General features: G+C 37.6%; 2 protein-coding genes across 7 annotated transcripts in view; both read left to right on the forward strand.

Annotated features, from left to right (window-relative positions):
* The window catches only part of LOC125775614 (uncharacterized), a 231,184-nt gene that overhangs the window by 71,058 nt on the left and 139,771 nt on the right, over positions 1-20,355 (forward strand). The gene's annotated exons all lie outside the window — the stretch shown is intronic.
* Positions 1-20,355, forward strand: part of LOC105227105 (phospholipid-transporting ATPase VA) — a 67,539-nt gene that overhangs the window by 29,990 nt on the left and 17,194 nt on the right. For 5 of the 6 annotated variants that reach the window (XM_049462344.1, XM_049462347.1, XM_049462345.1 and 2 more), the window contains exons 3-5: positions 16,830-17,010; positions 17,065-17,244; positions 17,311-17,435. The exons of the other annotated variant lie outside the window; for it this stretch is intronic. In XM_049462344.1, coding sequence (XP_049318301.1) covers positions 16,830-17,010; positions 17,065-17,244; positions 17,311-17,435 — 486 coding nt within the window. The remainder of the gene's footprint in view (positions 1-16,829; positions 17,011-17,064; positions 17,245-17,310; positions 17,436-20,355) is intronic. 6 annotated transcript variants of the gene reach the window in all.

Consider the following 20,355-nt stretch of genomic DNA (forward strand, 5'->3'; position numbering starts at 1 on the left):
CACTGTACCAAAAAAAAATTGTATCGTTATTTAAACACTCCTTGGAAAACTTTAAAATCTTGAGCCCGTCGAACTCCGCCCTACTCCGTCTATACTGGTTTAGCCACGATCGTCAGTTTCGTTAAAAACTTTGTTGGGTGTTTTTCATGCATAAGCATGCGTTCTGTTTTCGCAGACAAAACGATAAATAATAATCCACACTGCTGAATCATTTAGAAAGACATTTCAGCAATATTCCTTAGTGAATGACCGTTTTTCGTCTTCTCGGTCTCGCGTCTACTCGGTGCTATTTTCTTGCAGGTAGATAATTTTGTATAATACCATATATATTGCGTTGTCAAAAAAGTCTTGCGGTATTTTCGCTAGTTGGAGCTGAAGTCGCATCGGGTCATGCTATACCTTTTTGGAAAGCTCATTTCACGCGCTAACACGTGTTTGATTGATTGTCGTTTCTTTTAACTCTTCAATTCCCATGTCCAAGTTAGCAAAAAAAATATTATCTCTTTATATAAAACAGTTTGGATACATTTGGATACGACAAAAAAAAAATAAAAAAATATGTAACCTACCCCTGTTTTTTTTATGGGGGTGTCACCTACAGGTGACACTGAGCATTGGGCAATGAAAACTCCAAAAAGCAGGCGTTTTTTCTTTCGGTAGGAATAAGGCTTCAGTTTTATTATGATAGGTAACACTAGTTTACAGTACATTTGTTGCCGAAGAAATTTTAGCTGTTGCTGACTACATATACGTAGGCTGCTATATATATTTCTGGCCTAGGCAACACTAAGTGTTGCCAGGTGCAATCTGACATTTCCATTGGAAAGTTTGACATTTTTTAGCATAACATCACTCAGAACGTTTTGTCATTTAATCGTGAATTGTTTTATTTACAGGGAATTAAAAAATTCATCTCGGCAAAAAAATGGAATTAACTCGTGAACATTTTCGTGCGATCATTTTTCACAACTTTCGACGTGGATTGTCCTTTGTATGGCTATGAAGCACCATCCTATAGCACTGTGAAAAACTGGTACAACGAATTCAATCGTGGCCGACGCTCGGTCAAAGACGAATTCCGTGAAGGTCGTCCAAAAACAGCCGTTGTGCCAGAAAACATCGATGCCGAACGTGAACTGATAATGCAAGACCGTCATGTAACATACCTTCAGATAGAGGCATGCCTATGCATTTCTCCCACCAGCATACATTCGATATTGCATGAACACCTGGCCGTAAAAAAGGTTTGTTCTCGTTGGATCCCGCACAACTTGACAATCGCTCAAAAAAAGGCTCGTGTGGATTGGTGTAAAGAAATGCTGAAAAAATACAATCGCGGTGCTTCAAAAGACGTTTATAAGATTGTCACAGCAATCGACCGTGTGGGTCTTCCAAGACGAGCCAAATTCAACGAAAGTTGTTCGTGGAAGAAGCACTTCGAAGCAAATGGTCACCTGTTTCTTCGGCAAAACTGGTCATGTGGCGACTGTTCCGCTTGAGCAACGTAGGACGGTCGATTCTGAGTAGTACACCACCATTTGTTTGCCTGAAGTCTTCGGAGAAATTCGAAAAATGAACAAGAGAATACGAATCATTGTGCACCATGACAATGCGAGCTCTCACACATCGGCTCAAACCAGCGCCTTTTTGACCGGCCAAAACGTCGAATTGATGGGTCATCCGCCGTACAGCCCTGACTTGGCACCCAATGACTTCTTTTTATTCCCACACATCAAGAAAATAATGCGTGGTCAACGATTTTCGTCGCCAGAAGATGCTGTTAAAACATTCAAAAAACCATGTTTTGGAGGTGTCTCAATCGGAGTGGAAAAAGTGCTTCGAAAATTGGTTTGAGCGCATGCAAAAGTGTATAAATCTTGATGGAGAATATTTTGAAAAACAATAAAACCATTTTCGTTGATAAATATTCCTATTTTAATTATTAGGCCAGAAATATATATAGCAGTCCTCGTAATATGCTATTTCCAAAAATATAATTTAAATATTTTTATCAGCTCTAGTTTCAGAGTTTCAGCTATAAAGGTATTACACAGAAAAAAACATGTGTTTATTAAGAAAAATAATTAATCATTAAGTTCTCAAAAACTTCGTTTAAAAGCTCTTCTCCGATGTGTAGACTTTGGAAAATGACGTATTAGAGACCAACAATAATCAGACATCATATTTGTATCTCAGAAACCCTGATAGCGCTCTTCCATGACGCATAAGTCTTGATGCATACGCTCTCCCTGCTCTTCGCTCATATCTCCTAAATTTACCAGAAACCTCTCTAGGTGACTATGGAGGAAGTGGAGTTTTATACTCATATTGCATCCCACATTTTTTAATTGTAGCTGTAGTGATTTTTTATTTCCGAGAAAATTCTGCATAAGAGATACGAATGCTGTCCAAGCCTTTAGTTCTGACCCAGTCATAGAATTTCAAAATTGAGTATCTTTCGTAAGTTGTCTAATTTGAGGGCCATCAAAAATTCCGGCTTTAAACTTTTCCATAGTGAGCTGAGGAAATTATTGGCAAATGTAAGAGAAGCAGTTCCCATCTTTATCTAGTGATTTTACAATCATGATGCCCAGTTTTTATGTAATGATGGAAGGATAATTGAATGAATTGTGGACTATATTGTGCTTTCCAGGCTCCATTTTTTCTCTCAACGGCCAGTTTTTTCTCACCCAATGCTCTTGTTTAGCTCTACTGTCCCAAAGACATATAAAACAGGGAAACTTGGTATAACCACTTTGTTGACCAAGAAGAATGTTGACCATTTTTAAATCGACACAAATTTGCCACTTATCGTCATTGTATTTTATTTTGTTCAAGACTAAAGAAATGTTACAATATTCCTCCTTTAACTTTGTACTGTGGGCAATAGGTACGCCAGCGTATTTATTTCCATTATGTAAATGAATACATTTAAGGCTACGTTTTGAGCTGTCAATGAATAAATGCCAGTCGTTTGGTTCGTATCGCTTCAAGCCCATTTTTATCAACAAGTTTTTGATATCTGAACAAAAGGTAATGCCGTTTTCTTCGGAAAAATAAGGCCGTAATTCTGCATCTTTTTCACGATAAAAACTTATTTTAGTATCCGAGGATAGCAAGTTTTTTTCTTTTAGTCTTCATGCTAACAATTCTGAAGCTTGTTTAGAAAGATTTAAATCTCTTACAATATCATTCAACTCATTTTGGGAAAAGTGTTTTGGCTCATTAGACATACCTTCAAAATCAGCATCATTTTATGATGAGCTTGGTCCTTCAACGTCTTGCTCTAATGGTTCAGATATATTTTTAGGCTCTGAAGAGTGAGGTGAACGCTGCACTGGACGTTGAACACAACTAGTACTTGGGTACTGCCATTTAGCTCGATTTTTAGTGTTTAAAGCTTAGTACGCAGCTCTCAAGAAACGTAAAAACTTCATATAAAAAAACGCTTAAGAAACGGTCCAGAAACGTTCCTGCGATAAAGTTACTTGTGCTAGTACGCAGCTCTTAAGAAAGCTAGTACTAATTTTTAATACTTTTTTTCAATAAAATGTGAATATGGCAAACCTGGTTTTGCAAAGAAACATCAAATCAGCAATTGTTTCTTGCAGGAAATTCGAAGTAATCGTCAAATTCATCCTAAATTAGTTGAAATCATTATTATAAAGTATATTCCATTTTGAAATGTTGTATAAAACCAACCAATCATCAACAACATTCCTTAAATCTCAAAGAAAATATTTGTGTTACCATACACATACATACATACATACATACGCACAAAGTTTGTTTTCTTTGTTTATTCTCTCTTGCTCTTCTAATGTGGATCATTCACAATGCGTAACCGGCTGTCAAAATTACTTCAGAAATAATGTATTTTTGTTCTTGAGCAATTACTTGAGAGCTGCGTACCAACCTTAAACCGTTTATATTCACACTACAAAAATAACAGTCTGCGAGATGATTTCGTGGTTCTCGCCAAATAGTCGGTGTTTCAAATTTAAAAGCACTTTTACCATTTTTCATAATCTTAAACATTCCACACAAGATTTACAAACACAATTGGGAGCCCAAGAATTTTTATTTTTATTCAAGAGCACTCCAAAATACTCAAAGTAGGTATTTTTCACCAACTCTGATATAACTTTTCTACAATTTTTAAACACATAATCTCCGCATATGTAGCAAAAATGACGTTATTTAAACAACGTCTTCTTGAACTACTCATGACGCAAAAACCTGAGAAACTAATCTTAACACAGTAAAATATTCCCCTTTTTATACTCTCGCAACAAAGTTGCTAAAGAGAGTATTATAGTTTTGTTCACATAACGGTTGTTTGTAAGTCCTAAAACTAAAAGAGTCAGATATAGGGTTATATATACCAAAGTGATCAGGGTGACGAGTAGAGTTGAAATCCGGATGTCTGTCTGTCCGTCCGTCCGTCTGTCCGTCCGTCCGTCCGTGCAAGCTGTAACTTGAGTAAAAATTGAGATATCATGATGAAACTTGGTACACGTATTTCTTGGCTTCATAGGAAAGTTAAGTTCGAAGATGGGCCAAATCGGCCCACTGCCACGCCCACAAAATGGCGGAAACCGAAAACCTATAAAGTGTCATAACTAAACCATAAATAAAGATATTAAAATGAAATTTAGCACAAAGGATCACATTAGGGAGGGGCATGTTTGGACGTAATTTTTTTGGAAAAGTGGGCGTGGCCCCGCCCCCTAAAAAGTTTTTTGTACATATCTCGGAAACTACTATAGCTATGTCAACCAAACTCTACAGAATCATTTCCTTCAGGCATTTCCATATACAGTTCAAAAATGGAAGAAATCGGATAATAACCACGCCCACCTCCCATACAAAGGTTATGTTGAAAATCACTAAAAGTGCGTTAACCGACTAACAAAAAACGTCAGAAACACAAAATTTTACGGAAGGAATGGCAGAAGGAAGTTGTACCCAGGCTTTTTTTAAAAATTGAAAATGGGCGTGGTGTCGCCCACTTATGGACCAAAAACCATATCTCAGGAACTACTCGACCGATTTCAATAAAATTCGGTATATAATATTTCCTTAACACCCTGATGACATACACGAAATATGGGTGAAATCGGTTCACAACCACGCCTTCTTCCAATATAACGCTATTTTGAATTCCATCTGATGCCTTCTCTTTATAATATACACAAGGAACAAATGATGATAGCGGAATAAAACTTTACACATACATATATATAACTTTTCAAGGTCCCTTATATCGAACACGAAGAACTCAGTGCCTAACCTAACCTAATTTTTCACCGAAAATATCGGTAAATCTCTCAGAATTTAATTCTAATTAATTTTACAGCAAAATAAAAAGATATGTAAATGACGGATAATGAAATCTCGATTATCACTTTATCATGCGAGAGTATAAAATGTTCGGTGACACCCGAACTTAGCCCTTCCTTCTTCTTCTTCTTCTTTACTGGCGTAGACACCGCTTACGCGATTATAGCCGAGTCAACAACAGCGCGCCAATCGTTTCTTCTCTTCGCTACGTGGCGCCAATTGGATATTCCAAGCGAGGCCAGGTCCTTCTCCACTTGGTCCTTCCACCGGAGTGGAGGTCTTCCTCTTCCTCTGCTTCCCGCGGCGGGTACTGCGTCGAATACTTTCAGAGCTGGAGTGTTTTCATCCATCCGGACAACATGACCTAGCCAGCGTAGCCGCTGTCTTTTAATTCGCTGAACTATGTCGATGTCGTCGTATATCTCGTACAGCTCATCGTTCCATCGGATGCGGTATTCGCCGTGGCCAACGCGCAAAGGACCATAAATCTTCCGCAGAACTTTTCTCTCGAAAACTCGCAACGTCGACTCATCGGTTGTTGTCATCGTCCAAGCCTCTGCACCATATAGCAGGACGGGAATTATGAGCGACTTATAGAGTTTGGTTTTTGTTCGTCGAGAGAGGACTTTACTTTTCAATTGCCTACTCAGTCCGAAGTAGCACCTGTTGGCAAGAGTAATCCTGCGTTGGATTTCTAGGCTGACATTGTTGGTGGTGTTAATGCTGGTTCCTAAATAGACGAAGTTATCTACAACTTCAAAGTTATGACTGTCAACAGTGACGTGAGTGCCAAGTCGCGAGTGCGACGACTGTTTGTTTGATGACAGGAGATATTTCGTCTTGCCCTCGTTCACTGCCAGACCCATTTGCGTTGCTTCCTTGTTCAGTCTGGAGAAAGCAGAACTAACGGCGCGGGTGTTGAGACCGATGATATCAATATCATCGGCATACGCCAGCAGCTGTACACTCTTATAAAAGATTGTACCTGCTCGGTTCAGTTCTGCAGCTCTAATAATTTTCTCCAGCAGCAGATTGAAAAAGTCGCACGATAGGGAGTCGCCTTGTCTGAAACCTCGTTTGGTATCGAACGGCTCGGAGAGGTCCTTCCCGATCCTGACGGAGCTTTTGGTCCCGCTCAACGTCAGTTTACACAGCCGTATTAGTTTTGCGGGGATACCAAATTCAGACATTGCGGCATAAAGGCAGCTCCTTTTCGTACTGTCGAAAGCAGCTTTAAAATCGACGAAGAGGTGATGTGTGTCGATTCTCCTTTCACGGGTCTTTTCCAAGATTTGGCGCATGGTGAATATCTGGTCGGTTGTTGATTTTCCAGGTCTGAAGCCACACTGATAAGGTCCAATCAGTTTGTTGACGGTGGGCTTTAATCTTTCACACAATACGCTCGATAGAACCTTGTACGCGATGTTGAGGAGGCTAATCCCACGGTAGTTGGCGCAGATTGTGGGGTCTCCTTTTTTATGGATTGGGCATAGCACACTTAAATTCCAATCGTTGGGCATGCTCTCATCCGACCATATTTTGCAAAGAAGCTGATGCATGCTCCTTATCAGTTCTTCGCCGCCGTGTTTGAATAGCTCGGCCGGCAATCCGTCTGCCCCTGCCGCTTTGTTGTTCTTCAGGCGGGCAACTGCTATTCGAACTTCGTCATGGTCGGGCAATGGAACGCCTGCTCCATCGTCATCGATTGGGGTATCGGGTTCGCCTTCTCCTGGTGCTATGTGTTCACTGCCATTCAGCAGGCTGGAGAAGTGTTCCCTCCATAATCTAAGTATGCTCTGGGCATCGGTGGCTAGATCACCTTTGGGGGTTCTACAGGAGTATGCTCCGGTCTTGAAACCTTCTGTAAGTCGCCGCATTTTTTCGTAGAATTTTCGAGCATTACCCCTGTCGGCCAGCTTATCAAGCTGTTCGTACTCACGCATTTCGGCCTCTTTCTTCTTCTGTCTGCAAATGCGTCTCGCTTCCCTCTTCAACTCTCGGTATCTATCCCATCCCGCACGTGTTGTGGTCGATCGTAACGTTGCGAGGTAGGCAGCCTGTTTTCTCTCCGCTGCGACACGGCACTCCTCATCGTACCAGCTGTTCTTTTGCACTTTCCGAAAACCAATGGTTTCGGTTGCAGCTGTACGTAAGGAGTTTGAAATGCCGTCCCACAGTTCCCTTATACCGAGTTGTTGACGAGTGCTCTCAGAGAGCAGGAGTGCAAGCCGAGTAGAAAATCGTTCGGCTGTCTGTTGTGATTGCAGCTTCTCGACGTCGAACCTTCCTTGTGTTTGTTGGCGTGCGTTTTTTGCTGCACAGAGGCGGGTGCGAATCTTGGCTGCAACAAGATAGTGGTCCGAGTCGATGTTAGGACCTCGGAGCGCACGCACATCTAAAACACTGGAGACGTGTCTTCCGTCTATCACAACATGATCGATCTGGTTGGTGGTTTTTCGATCCGGAGACAGCCAGGTAGCTTGATGTATCTTCTTATGCTGGAATCTAGTACTACAGATAACCATATTTCGGGCCCCGGCGAAGTCGATCAGCCTCAACCCATTTGGGGATGTTTCCTCGTGGAGGCTGAATTTACCGACCGTAGTGCCAAAGATACCTTCTTTGCCCATCCTGGCGTTGAAGTCGCCAAGCACGATTTTGACATCGTGGCGGGGGCATCTCTCATAAGTGCGCTCCAAGCACTCATAAAAAGCATCTTTGGTCACATCGTCCTTCTCTTCCGTCGGGGCGTGGGCGCAAATCAGCGATATGTTGAAGAACCTCGCTTTGATGCGGATTGTGGCTAGACGTTCATTCTCCGGAGTGAATGATAGTACTCGGCGACGGAGTCTCTCTCCCACCACGAATCCAACACCAAACTTGCGCTCCTTTATATGGCCACTGTAGTAAATGTCACAAGGACCTACTCGTCTCTGTCCTTGTCCCGTCCATCGCATTTCTTGGACGGCGGTGATGTCAGCCTTTATCTTTACGAGGACATCTACCAGCTGGGCAGCGGCACCTTCCCAATTAAGGGACCGGACATTCCAGGTGCATGCCCTCAAATCATAGTCCTTATTTCGTTTGCCATGGTCGTCATCAAAAGGGGGGTCTCTCATCCGAGGCTGTGTTTGCTTTTTCATTGGGGGTGTTTTTTTACGTGGCGGGTCCCAAACCCAGCGCACAACCCTATGCAGGGGATGTTTCGCCTTCTCACGTTAGCTCGCCTTCAAACGGATGTTCTTAGGCTACCCAGAGGATACTTGGTCAAAGACCGGAAGTCGTGAGCTGCTTGAGTCATATGTAAAAGAATCGTTTCTGGCCACTCCCAAGTGAATGGCGATCAGAGAACTTTCCTCACTTGCGTGAACTTCTACACATGACTCCATCCTCCAGCCCTTAGCCCTTCCTTACTTGTTTATTAATATATATGCTTAAATGATAAAAATCAAAAACAAAGTAAATCGAGCTGCTCAAAAATTTTCGAGGGTAGATTTGACAAAAGCAAGTAATAAGTGAACAATATCAATCGCAGAATTCGCGGCAACAGACAAAAAGTTCAATTCTGTAAACTAGTGTAATCTTTATTTATGTACTTATTACAAAAAAATTAACACTTATCATGAAAGTTGTAACAGCATTTTACATGCAAACCAATATTACACTTGGCACACATTTTTCTACTGCGTTGGTGACAAAATCCGCATCTTCGTTGAGAACAGTCGATTTGCGAGTGATCATCCGCACTCCTCACCTCGATAGGCCCTCTCATCTGCACAGGAACACTACAAACAGGATTGCGGGTGGGAGATTTGCCATATTTTTGCAGGTAAATAGTTGCCACATTTCAACGGAAATCGCAGTAGGTCCAGTTGTTATCTGAATTTCTTTTGATTAGCCATGCATTTTGGCAACTTGCCAAAAGCAAAGAGCGGGAACCACCACTTTTTGCCGCGAAGAGCTACTTTCATGGAGTGAACGTTTTCGTCAAAACGGTCTACTCCACCCATGTACTTATTGTACATATTGATAATAGATGGGTAATCAACTTGAATTTTAGCCCGCTTTTTGTCCACAAATCCAATTCGATGGGATCTAATCCATGGCAGTTGGATGCCATGGTGACGATACTATTATCATGCCATTTAGCTGCAATAACCTCCTCCGATGCTTTATGACATAGCTTACCTCTTGGCTCTTTTTTCATATCCCTTGAGTTTGGCAAATTGCAATTCTCCAGTCGATTTTCCCGAACAGTACCTGTGCTCCCAACATTGTGCTCTCGCAAATACTTTAGCAACGGTAATCCAGTAAAAAAATTATCAAAATATAAGTTGTAAGGTCCTAACTCAATTGGTAATCTTGAATAGAGCTCTAAAATAACAGCAGCTCCTAGGCCAAACTCAGACTGCATTTTCAGGCCAGGGCCGGACGCGCCCTGATAAGGCTCACAATTGACCAAATATCCATGTCGTGTAGCTGCTGACCAGAGCTTGTAACCAAATCTTATTGGTTTTCCGTGTATATGTTGCTTGGTACCGTGCCTTCCAAAGTATGCTACTATAGTTTCGTCTATGCAAAAGTGTGAAGAACCAGCTTTTTCGAAATTGGCAGTAAAATTTACGTTTAGTTTCGTGAAATATTGTCGAACTTTAGCGAATTTGTCGTTGGGTGGCAAGGATGTACTATCTGAAAGATGAAGGTACTGCTGAATTTCAAAAATCTATTTCGCCTTATACTAGATGCCACTAGTTCATTGCGCGTGTCACTTTTTACTTCCCAGAACATTCGCATGTACTTTGGCGTCAAATATCCCGTAAGTAGCAGTATTGCGATGTAAACTCTAATTTCATCACTAGTCACATTTAGAGTGTGATTTCTCTGCAAAGTATACAAATTGCTCATATCAGTTATGAACTTTACTATGTCGTGGCTATAAAGCAATTCAAAACATTCGACGGCATACATCTCCTTCTGAGAGTTCAAGAAAACTTCTTCATCACAGTCTCCTTTACCGCAAGTAATAAAAGAAGTATTGCTGACATTGCTGTACCATTTCTCTATAGTATTTTCTTTTTTCCTTTTTTTCGGTGCGGGTATTTCCACTTCTTCCCCTTCTTCTTCCAGATTATCTAAACAATTGTCTCCAGAGATCGAAGGTCTCTTTTGTATTTCTACTTGAGATCGAAGCATACGACTAGAATGAAGAATATTAGCTTCATTTTCATCCCCACTGTCTTCGTCCGTTACCACACCATCATCAGGAGGAAATAAAATAATATCGCCTGGGTCGGCAATTTCATCTAACGTCAACCTTTAATACGTAAACAAGCTATAAAGCAACATCACCGCATAGCAACAAGCCCTATTATAAACAATACTCTTCTTATTACTTATGAATTCAAACAGTAAAGTTATTATATTGCCCAGTGTCACCTGCAGGTGCCACGGCATATTTCCAAAGTTGTAGCAATGATACGATAAGTTATTTTTATTGTAAACAATATTTGTATTACAGCTTATATATTTGTTTATTATATGTAATAACAAAACAATCAATACTTACGGTCTAGGCATTTTAATTCACTTTATATCGCAAGAAATCACACAAACTCAGACTGTTGAAGTATCGCGCTAAACGAATGAACGAATTTGACAAATGACGTTTGACTAGTGTTGCCAGAAAAAAATAATAATTAGTGTTATTAATAGGCTGTGCTACAATAGTGGTAGAATTTAAAAATTAAATTTCCGTGTGGTAAAAATAAATATCAAACTTGTGTCACCTACAGGTGACACTGGGAATTGAAGGAATAAGTCGTTCGTGACTTATAGCGTCGCAAACATGGAGCAGAATAAAGAGAAAATACGGCATATTTTACAGTACTACTACGATAAAGGCAAAAATGCATCTCAAGCCGCCAATAAAATTTGTGCAGTTTATGGACCCGATACAGTTTCCATTTCCACCGCTCAACGATGGTTTCAACGTTTTCGTTCTGGTGTAGAGATGGTCGAAGATGCGCCACGCTCCGGAAGGCCTGTCGTCGAAAATTGCGATAAAATCGCTGAATTGGTCGAAAGAGACCGGCATAGTAGCAGCCGTAGCATCGGTCAAGAGCTGGGCATGAGTCATCAAAAATTCACTTCAATTTCAATAAAAAAAAAATTCAATAAAAATACCGCAAAACTTTTTTGACAACCGATTATTTTTCCCAGAACAACTCATGGTCAAATAATAAGCCAAAAGCAATTAAGCAATAAAAATCAATTATATTGAAATACAACGGTTTATTGCAAAGTGTTAGTTATAACTTTAAAAATAAATGAAATTTACATTTGAATTACTTTTGCCAAAACTCCCGCTTTAATAAGACACGTACTAACAGCTGAAAATATCATAGATTTTCGCATAAAATATTAAAAAAGTGAAAAATCGAAACAAATTATTTATTTATTGTGTATTCGTTCACAACAGGTGCGAAGTCAAAATGAAACAAGGGATAGTACTGGATTATTGACATTACTTATTATTATTTATTGAAGTGGTTTAGTCAATTTGTCGTTTACAAACATGTGCACACACAGCAATTAAGCATATGCTTATATGTATTTTTCAAAAAATTGTAACATATAATTCGTCTAACTTGAGTTCAGTCATTCTAGAGGTCGATCACTGGATTTCTTTATTTCTTACTATTGTTTTCCGGGGCTTCGCTCGCATTGAGTGCCTTAAGTAATAGTACTGCGTCGAATGAAATTGACCGTTAAAAAATGATGATATATTTTGTTTAAAAAATTTATTTTAGATTTGAAGAAAGGAACAAAAAACCAAGAATTTTGTTTTATTAATAAAAAGTTTTAATTCTTCCGGAACTTCGTCCATTAGTGTTGTTATGGTAGTGTTCGATACTCTCATATCTGCTGAAAACTACTTTCTTTTAAGAGATCGTCTCAATGCGAAATTTTTCGAAAAATGGATTTTTTAGTTACATTATCGGATAGTATCAACATTCTTTCAAATTTTGAAACCGAAATTCAAATTATTACGGTCGCTACAGGATTTCTTGTATAAAGGGAACAAAGGGGAACGGGGCGAGACAATCTTTAAATGCGTTGTTCTTAGAATGGTGTTTTCAAAACGGTTTCATTTTTAACGTCATTCTCTATCGCGCTTTTTTTTTTTAATCTTCCTATTCTTTTCTACGAAAAACTATCGAAAAAAGGACCAAATTCGATACTTTTTGTCCGCCACCATTTTGTCAATTTTCAAAAAACAACTCTCCATATCGCGATAGCAACTTTCCTCAGTCGTCGGATTAGCCATGTAGCAAGAGTAGCAAATGCTACTGGCCCCGCGAATCGGGGGCCCCGCGCTCCAACTAACCGTAATTAAAAAAATATCAATTTAGATGGAGCGTAAAATATCCTTGTATGCTTTAAACGCGAAGCGCTTAGGCTATGCTTCACATCCATCTGAAAATCTAAAACTCAGTTTCGTCACGTTAAATTGTAAAAATAATTAGGCAGTTTACAAACTTCTTAACTTTAATGTTCTAATGTTTAATTATAAATATTGTAATCGATATATTTAAACTAGTATCTATACTAGGTACATTTCTACCCTTCAAGCGTCCAGATTTTTATTTTTGTGTTAATATCCATTCATTTTTATATCAAAAATTTTTATATACCTAACGAAAGTAAAATATACTCCAACGATATTGGTGAATGGCCGAGCAACTTTGATAGAGATTATTGGATTGAAAAAGGAAGCAGCGAACTGCAATATATGAATGGAGAGTTTTTGTCTTCAACGACAATTTACGAAAACGAAAATAATCCACGTTGCTGCCATAAGTAATTTTTGACCTATAAACATAAACTAACGAATAAAACCCACGTCAGAGACTGGTTGTGTTCTTCGGAAACCAAAGGACGATTTTTCTGTTTTGTTTGCAAAGTTACGAATTTAGATAGTTCATAACCACGGTTTACGAAAGACGGATTAGATGACTGGAAGAATGCGCACAATTTGTTAACAAGACATGAAGAAAGCACTCCGCGTAGACAAGCCATAATTTCGCTGTTAAACCTCAAAAACAAGAATATGCGTGTTGATTCTCAACTTGTGACCCAAATTGAGACTGAGAAAAAATATTGGAGGCTACTCTTAATAACAAAGTTTTGAGCAGAACGAGGTCTTGCGTTTAGGGGTAGTGACGAAATTGTTTGTTCACCTCACAATGGAAATTATTTAGGCTTGTTAGAATTAATAGCCCAATTTGACGCTTTTATGGCTCAACATATTCAAAGTCATGCTAATAAAGGAAAGGGACATACGTCATATTTATCAAAAACAACTTGTGAGGAATTCATTCATCTAATGCAAATCAATATCATTGAATTCTTCTCCAGATATATCGCATGTAGACCAAATGAGTCTGATAGTACGCTATGTTCTGCCATTTGCACCAGTGGAAAAATGTGTTAAGTTCTTGGACATTTAAGGTCATACTGCTGAACAACTCGCTCAAAGTTTACTAGATTTCTTGAGTGAGAGCGGCATTAATATCAAAGATTGACGTGGGCAAAGCTACGATAATTCCAGCAACATGAGTGGAAAATACATCGGCTTACAAGCCCGAATTAAGAAAATAAATAAGTATGCATAATACATTCCCTGTTTTGCATATTCATTAAATTTGGTCACTAAGTGCGCTGCAGACTGCTGTACAGAAGCATTAATTTTCTTCGTTTTCATTGAAAACTTCTAAACATTTTTTCCCCTTCTACCTATCGATGGGTTCCTCTTACGAACGCACTTAAAGATTCTACTTCAAAAATTCCGATAACCGTTTCATCCCACACTAGGTGGTCAGTCCGAGCTGATGCTACGAAGGCTTATAAGTGGTTTTATCACTATTAAGCAAGTATTGGAAGACATTTTCAATAACGTGGATCAAAAAGCGGAGTGCCATAATGAAGCTTACGGACTACTTTCAACGATGGGAGAAACGGGAATAATGACAATTACGTGGAATGGAGTCCTAGAACGCTTGCAAGCGACCAGTGCTTCGCTGCAGTCGTCTGATCAAGACCTTGATAAAGGGATACGCCCTTTATGAATCATTATATGGCTACGTCCAAACAATGCGATCTACTTTTTCAGATATTGAGGCAAGAGCCAAAGATCTGACCTACTGTGAAAAATACCATCAACAGACATCACGACGAATCAAGCGAAATACAAAGTATGACCATTTCAGCGGCTCCACTACACTCGACGACTTTGTTCGAAAATCAAACACCTGGACCACTTTTCAAATTAGAGGTGTTTATTGTCATTATTGATAACGTACTGTCTGCTTTAACTAAACGTATGACAGCTAAAATCTCTTACAACAGAAGAGATTTTGAAAAAGTCCTCTAGTATGGTCAGTGCTTAAGAAGATGATTTGGGGAGCAGCCTAACTGTGAGTTAGTGCAGTTCGCAGATCTGCTACTGAGGCTACTGTTATTGACAGCAAGAAACAGGAGTCTCTGGAACAGCAATATTATAAACTTTTATTAAATAATTCTTTAGAATCGTGGTTCCCAAACTTAGAAATTGCTTTGCGAATTTACTTATCTCTCATGATGACTAACTGCAGTGGCGAACGTTCTTTTTCACTATTAAAACGTATTAAAAATGAATTAAGGAATACGATGGGCAAAGAACGTCTTAATCATCTCACTTTGTTGAATATAGAGCATGACTTGCTTAAAGAAGTCGATATTGCAAGTATTATCTCTAAATTTGTCCATAATAAATCCAGAAAAGTTTATTCGTAACAATTTTGTTTTATTTAATACCCTATTTGACACTTAAGAACCTTTAGCAAATTAAGGGCCTCTTGACAGAATTTGCTACAAGCCCCGCGCTGGCTTAATCCGGCACTGACTTTCTTACAGATTAATAATCTTTTGGAAATTCTTGTTTTAGATGAAAATAGTAGCCGAAATCGAAATCGTGGACATCGTACAGAGCCGTTTTTTACGTATCATTTCAACAATTCATATAATAAATTATTCACTACAGTGAAAATTTATGTTTTATGAATTAAGTTTACAACATCTAACAGTCCTATAAAAAAAAACGTTCTTTACAAAAAAAGGAATCTTGTCTTTGTTGCTGTCATCTAATAACATGACTGCCAAAAGGATAATAACTGATCGTGTTTAATTATGCTATACTGAATATTTTTATCTCAGTTTTAACAAAATGCATTTTAAGATCTGAATGGAGGACTTTGTTAAAACAAGGGACGTTTGTAGACCTAGAGTTTTTGATTGATACTAAAATTACAAAATTTAAATCTGCACACTGTGGATCTATATATGGTAAATAAATATAACAAGAAAGGAAGGGCTATCTTCCGGTGTAACCGAACATTTCCTACTTTTACAAACTTGCAGGGGACCAAAGCCAGGGAAATATCTTAGGTATACAGGAGATGGAATTGACCCGATTGTATCTATTTTTTGCTACATGTAATTAAAAGTCTACAAGCTAATTAAATCTCTCAATGTTTCATCAAAGTTCTTCACACACAACCGCAATCATAAAGTCTGTTCGATAATCCTAATATTTGTTATATGCAGCTCAATTATTTAGATTGAAGCAGTCACACGAAAGGGAGTTGAGTTGTCTGAAACCTCGTTATGTATCGAACGGCTCGGAGAGGTCCTTTTCGATTCTGACGGACTTTTGGTGTTGCTCAACGTCAGTTTACACAGCCGTTTTGCGGGAATAACAACTTCAGACATCGCGGCATATAGGCAGCTCCTTTTCGCGCTGTCAAAATCAACATTGAAATCGGCGAAGAGGTGGTAAATGTCGATTCTCTCTTCTTACGGTTTTTCCAAGATTTGGCGCATGGCGAATATCTTGTCAGTTTGATTTTCCTGGTCTAAAGCCACACTGATAAGGCACCCCATCGGCCCCACCACTTTGTTGTTCTACAGACGGGTAATTACTATTCGAACTTCTTCATGGTCGGAAACGGATCGTCTGCTCCATCGTCATTGATTGGGGAATCATGTTCACCATCTCCTGATGTTATGCCTTCAGTGCCATTTAGCAGGCTGTACTTATCATTAAAAAAATATCTAGAAAAATAAGAATGTCATCGTTTTATGGAAGAGTACGTTTTTTTTAAAGATTTATTAAGTTTTTTATAATGAACCCGATATTGTTAGTGCCGTAAGGATTTTGTTAGATGATATGTTGGAAGTTTCTTTATGTTTCTTAATCGTCATTGATTAATATAATGTATTACAAAAGAGAAATTTCTAATTTTAATTTTATTTTTTTTAGTTTGTTAGAAACAATAAGTTGTATTATCCACATCATATATAAATATATATAAATTCATTTATTATTATTTTATTTTTATATTTACAATATTTAAATGTATTAAATTATATAATGTGTGTTGTTATAGTGAAACGGAGCGGTATAAAAAAATAAAATGGCAAGATGTTCGCGTTGGTGACTTAGTTCATTTATCGAATAATGAAACGGTACCAGCAGACATATTACTTTTAAGAACTAGCGACTTGCATGGCGCCTGTTACATCGACACTTGCGATTTAGATGGTGAAACCAATCTTAAACGAAGAGAAGTAAATATTTCTTATTCAGTTATTTTTTGCATAACTAGATAATGTCGTTATTAGGTTGTTCGGGGTTTCACCGATAAACAGAATATGTTCACCCCAAGTAAATTCGTGAGCCGTATTGAAGCTGACGCGCCCACCACAAAACTTTACAGATTCCATGGAGCCTTAATACATCCGACAGGGGAGCGTGTTCCCATTGCAACCGAAAACTTGCTCCTAAGGGAGAGCCGCTTGAAGGTGATTTTTTTTTTATATTTTATTCTTGAAATTATTATTGAATACCTTTAAATTGTTATATTTCAGAACACTGATTTCATTGAAGGAATCGTGGTATATACAGGCCACGAAACCAAATCAATGCTTAACAACAGTGGACCTCGATATAAACGTTCGCAAGTCGAACAGCAGATGAATATTGATGTGATATGGTAAATTTAACTCTTAATTATGATTGATGAATCTAGGGATATAGTTTCTTGTTTTTCGGAAACGAGATTGAAAGTGACTATAGTACTATAGTATAGTTTTGAGAGGAAAGTAAATGATTAGTGTTGAAAAAATTCCTATTGGTTTCTTATGCATCACATATTGGCAATAATATATGTATATTTAAAAAACCAACAAAAATTAAATATTTTTGGATATCACTTTACTATTTAATTTAAAAAGTCTTTACAGTTTCTTCATTTCATTCCTTGACAAACATAAGTTGAAAGTTGTATTATTCTATCTTATTGCTCATCTAAACAAATATGGAAGAATTAAGTTCGGGTGTAATCCAACCTTTTATTATGTTGCATTTAGCGCGTTTTGTATAGACAAAACTTAATATTAAAGAAATAAGGAAGAGGTATCAACATTAAACAACGTTATGTATAGAAAAACATATTCACTTAATTTCATTTCAACATCACACATTTTGATCGACATTAACCGTTAAAATCAGGTGGAAAGTTCGAAATCACTATATGAGATATATTGGGGCTTGGAGAAGGTCTGGTCTAATTGTATTAACGTGTGCCATTAATCAAGTATACTCAATGACAAAAATCGGTTTTATTATGTATGGTATTTAGGATAATTTATAAGATAGGGTTATTTATGAAATAACATCGGGCAAACGGCTTAAAGAGCTTTCTATACATATGCGTACAAGTTTGTCAAAAATTTCCTAGATTATTCTGTATAAATGTGAATGAATTTCATTGATGCAATGCTGAATCTCATCCTTTAAAGCACACGTGGATGTAGGCTTGTTGCAATAGACTTGTGATTTTAAATAACCCCATAAAAATAAATATAATGGTGTTAAACCACCTAATTTTAAAAAAAATATGGTTAAAATTTGCCTCCAGATCAAAGTCCATACCAAACACTGGCACATTTTGGATGCATTTCGAACAGCGGCCACCAAGTTTGATAATTTTTGAAATATTGTATGGTAATGAAGACAGAGCAACCTGTTTTTACTTGTAAGAATAAACTGGCAGCTGTCGTTTTTTTAATTTTTTTTAACATATATTGCGGCAAATTTTAATATGTTGTTAATTTTCAGACACCCTTTATCTTAATTTCGTTAAAAAGGGAACTTGGTATATACAGGCCACGAAACTGAACAACAGTGGGCCTCACTATATATCGCTCATTTGCTGCAAGACCGGCATAATTCAAAAAACGTGAATTTTGAGTTAATGCTGCAGAATTGTTCGTTATATCATACTTCATGTTGAGTGAAAAATTCATATGAATACCTCTTATATGCTCCGCTTGAGAAGAGGTGTAAGGTTGGAGTCACCGTGTAAGGTTGTAGTAAGTTGAAAACTTTAAACGCGTTTCCTGGAGAATCGATTTTTTTGACTTATGACGGTCTTGCAGCAAATGAGCGATATGTGCTCGCAAGTTGAGCATAATAGATGAACATTGCAGTGATATGGTAAATTGAACTATTCGTTCACTTCATTTTGCTAACATATCTTCTAAAACAACCCATACATACGGTATATATTCCATTAGTACTTTGAAATTACCAGGATATCCACTGGGTGAGTTTCATAACGATGCCTATCATTCCGACTTTACTATATATCGATTTTGAAATTAGTGAATGAGATATATTTGAGCTAAGGGTGGTATTGTCCGGATTTCACCCAGCACATATTGTTTTTAGAGATAAACGCTCTCTTAATTTCGGGAAGATATCTCATATACAGTGGACCAATAAAGTTTACATACACCTAGTTCTATTAAATTACGACACGTTTATTTGTTTTAAAATCAATAAATGTTTTGTTTTTTTTTCTATCCATTTCAAAATATGTATATTTAACATTAAATATAGCATATCAAAATATTTTTTTTTACTCAAATAAAAAAAAAATAATGCTAAAGCTTAAAATGCGCCTAATTCATATCAAAAAAGTTTACATACACTATTGATTATTTATATAAATCAAAAATAATTACAATAGTTTTAGCGGTTTTTTGCATACATTTTCGTGCTATTTCCCTAGACGTCGCATGCTCCCCACTCGATTTTTAGTATTATTTCCGGATATTTTGACCGACTAAGTCGATGATCCATTTGTTGGGCCTTATTTGGAAGAAATTCGATGTTTCCGAATATGATTTTCCAAAAAGTTCCAGATATTTTGAATAGGATTAATGTCTAGTGATTCGGGGACCTATGAAGTGATTTTTAATTCCATGACAACCATTCACGTACAAGATAAGACGTGTATTTTGGGTTGTTATCCTGTTGTAAATAAAAGTGACAGCTATTAACAGCCAATTTAAGCACACTTAAAATTACATTTTTTTCTAAAATGTTCAGATACATATGCTTTTCCGTTTTTTCACTAAACAAATCCAAATGTCCAACTCCAGATGCAGCCATGTACCATTACTCTCACCGTGCGTTACAGTTGGCAAAACATTTTTTCCTCCTTTATTGATCTTTCTCCACACTTTTCGTGATCTATTCGTACCAAATATATTAAATATTGATTCGTCGGTGAACACAATGTTTTCCCAAAACCAATACGGGTTGTTTAAATATTGTTTAGCAACTTTTTATTAACCTTACTTATGTATGTCTTACGACGTGCGATTCGTCTATGAAAACCAGCACTATTCAACACATTAATTAGCATTAATTTTCTTTATTTGTGTAAAAAAAAAAAATATTTTGATATGCTATATTTAATGTTAAATATACATATCTTGAAATGGATAGAAAAAAACACAAAATTTGTTCATTTTAAAACAAATGTAAACGTGCTGTAATTTAATAAACTTAGGTGTATGAAAACTTTATTGGTCCACTATATTAACCGATATATACAATACAAA

The sequence above is a fragment of the Bactrocera dorsalis genome, chromosome 1, assembly GCF_023373825.1.
Source record: "Bactrocera dorsalis isolate Fly_Bdor chromosome 1, ASM2337382v1, whole genome shotgun sequence".
Lineage (NCBI taxonomy): Eukaryota > Metazoa > Arthropoda > Insecta > Diptera > Tephritidae > Bactrocera > Bactrocera dorsalis.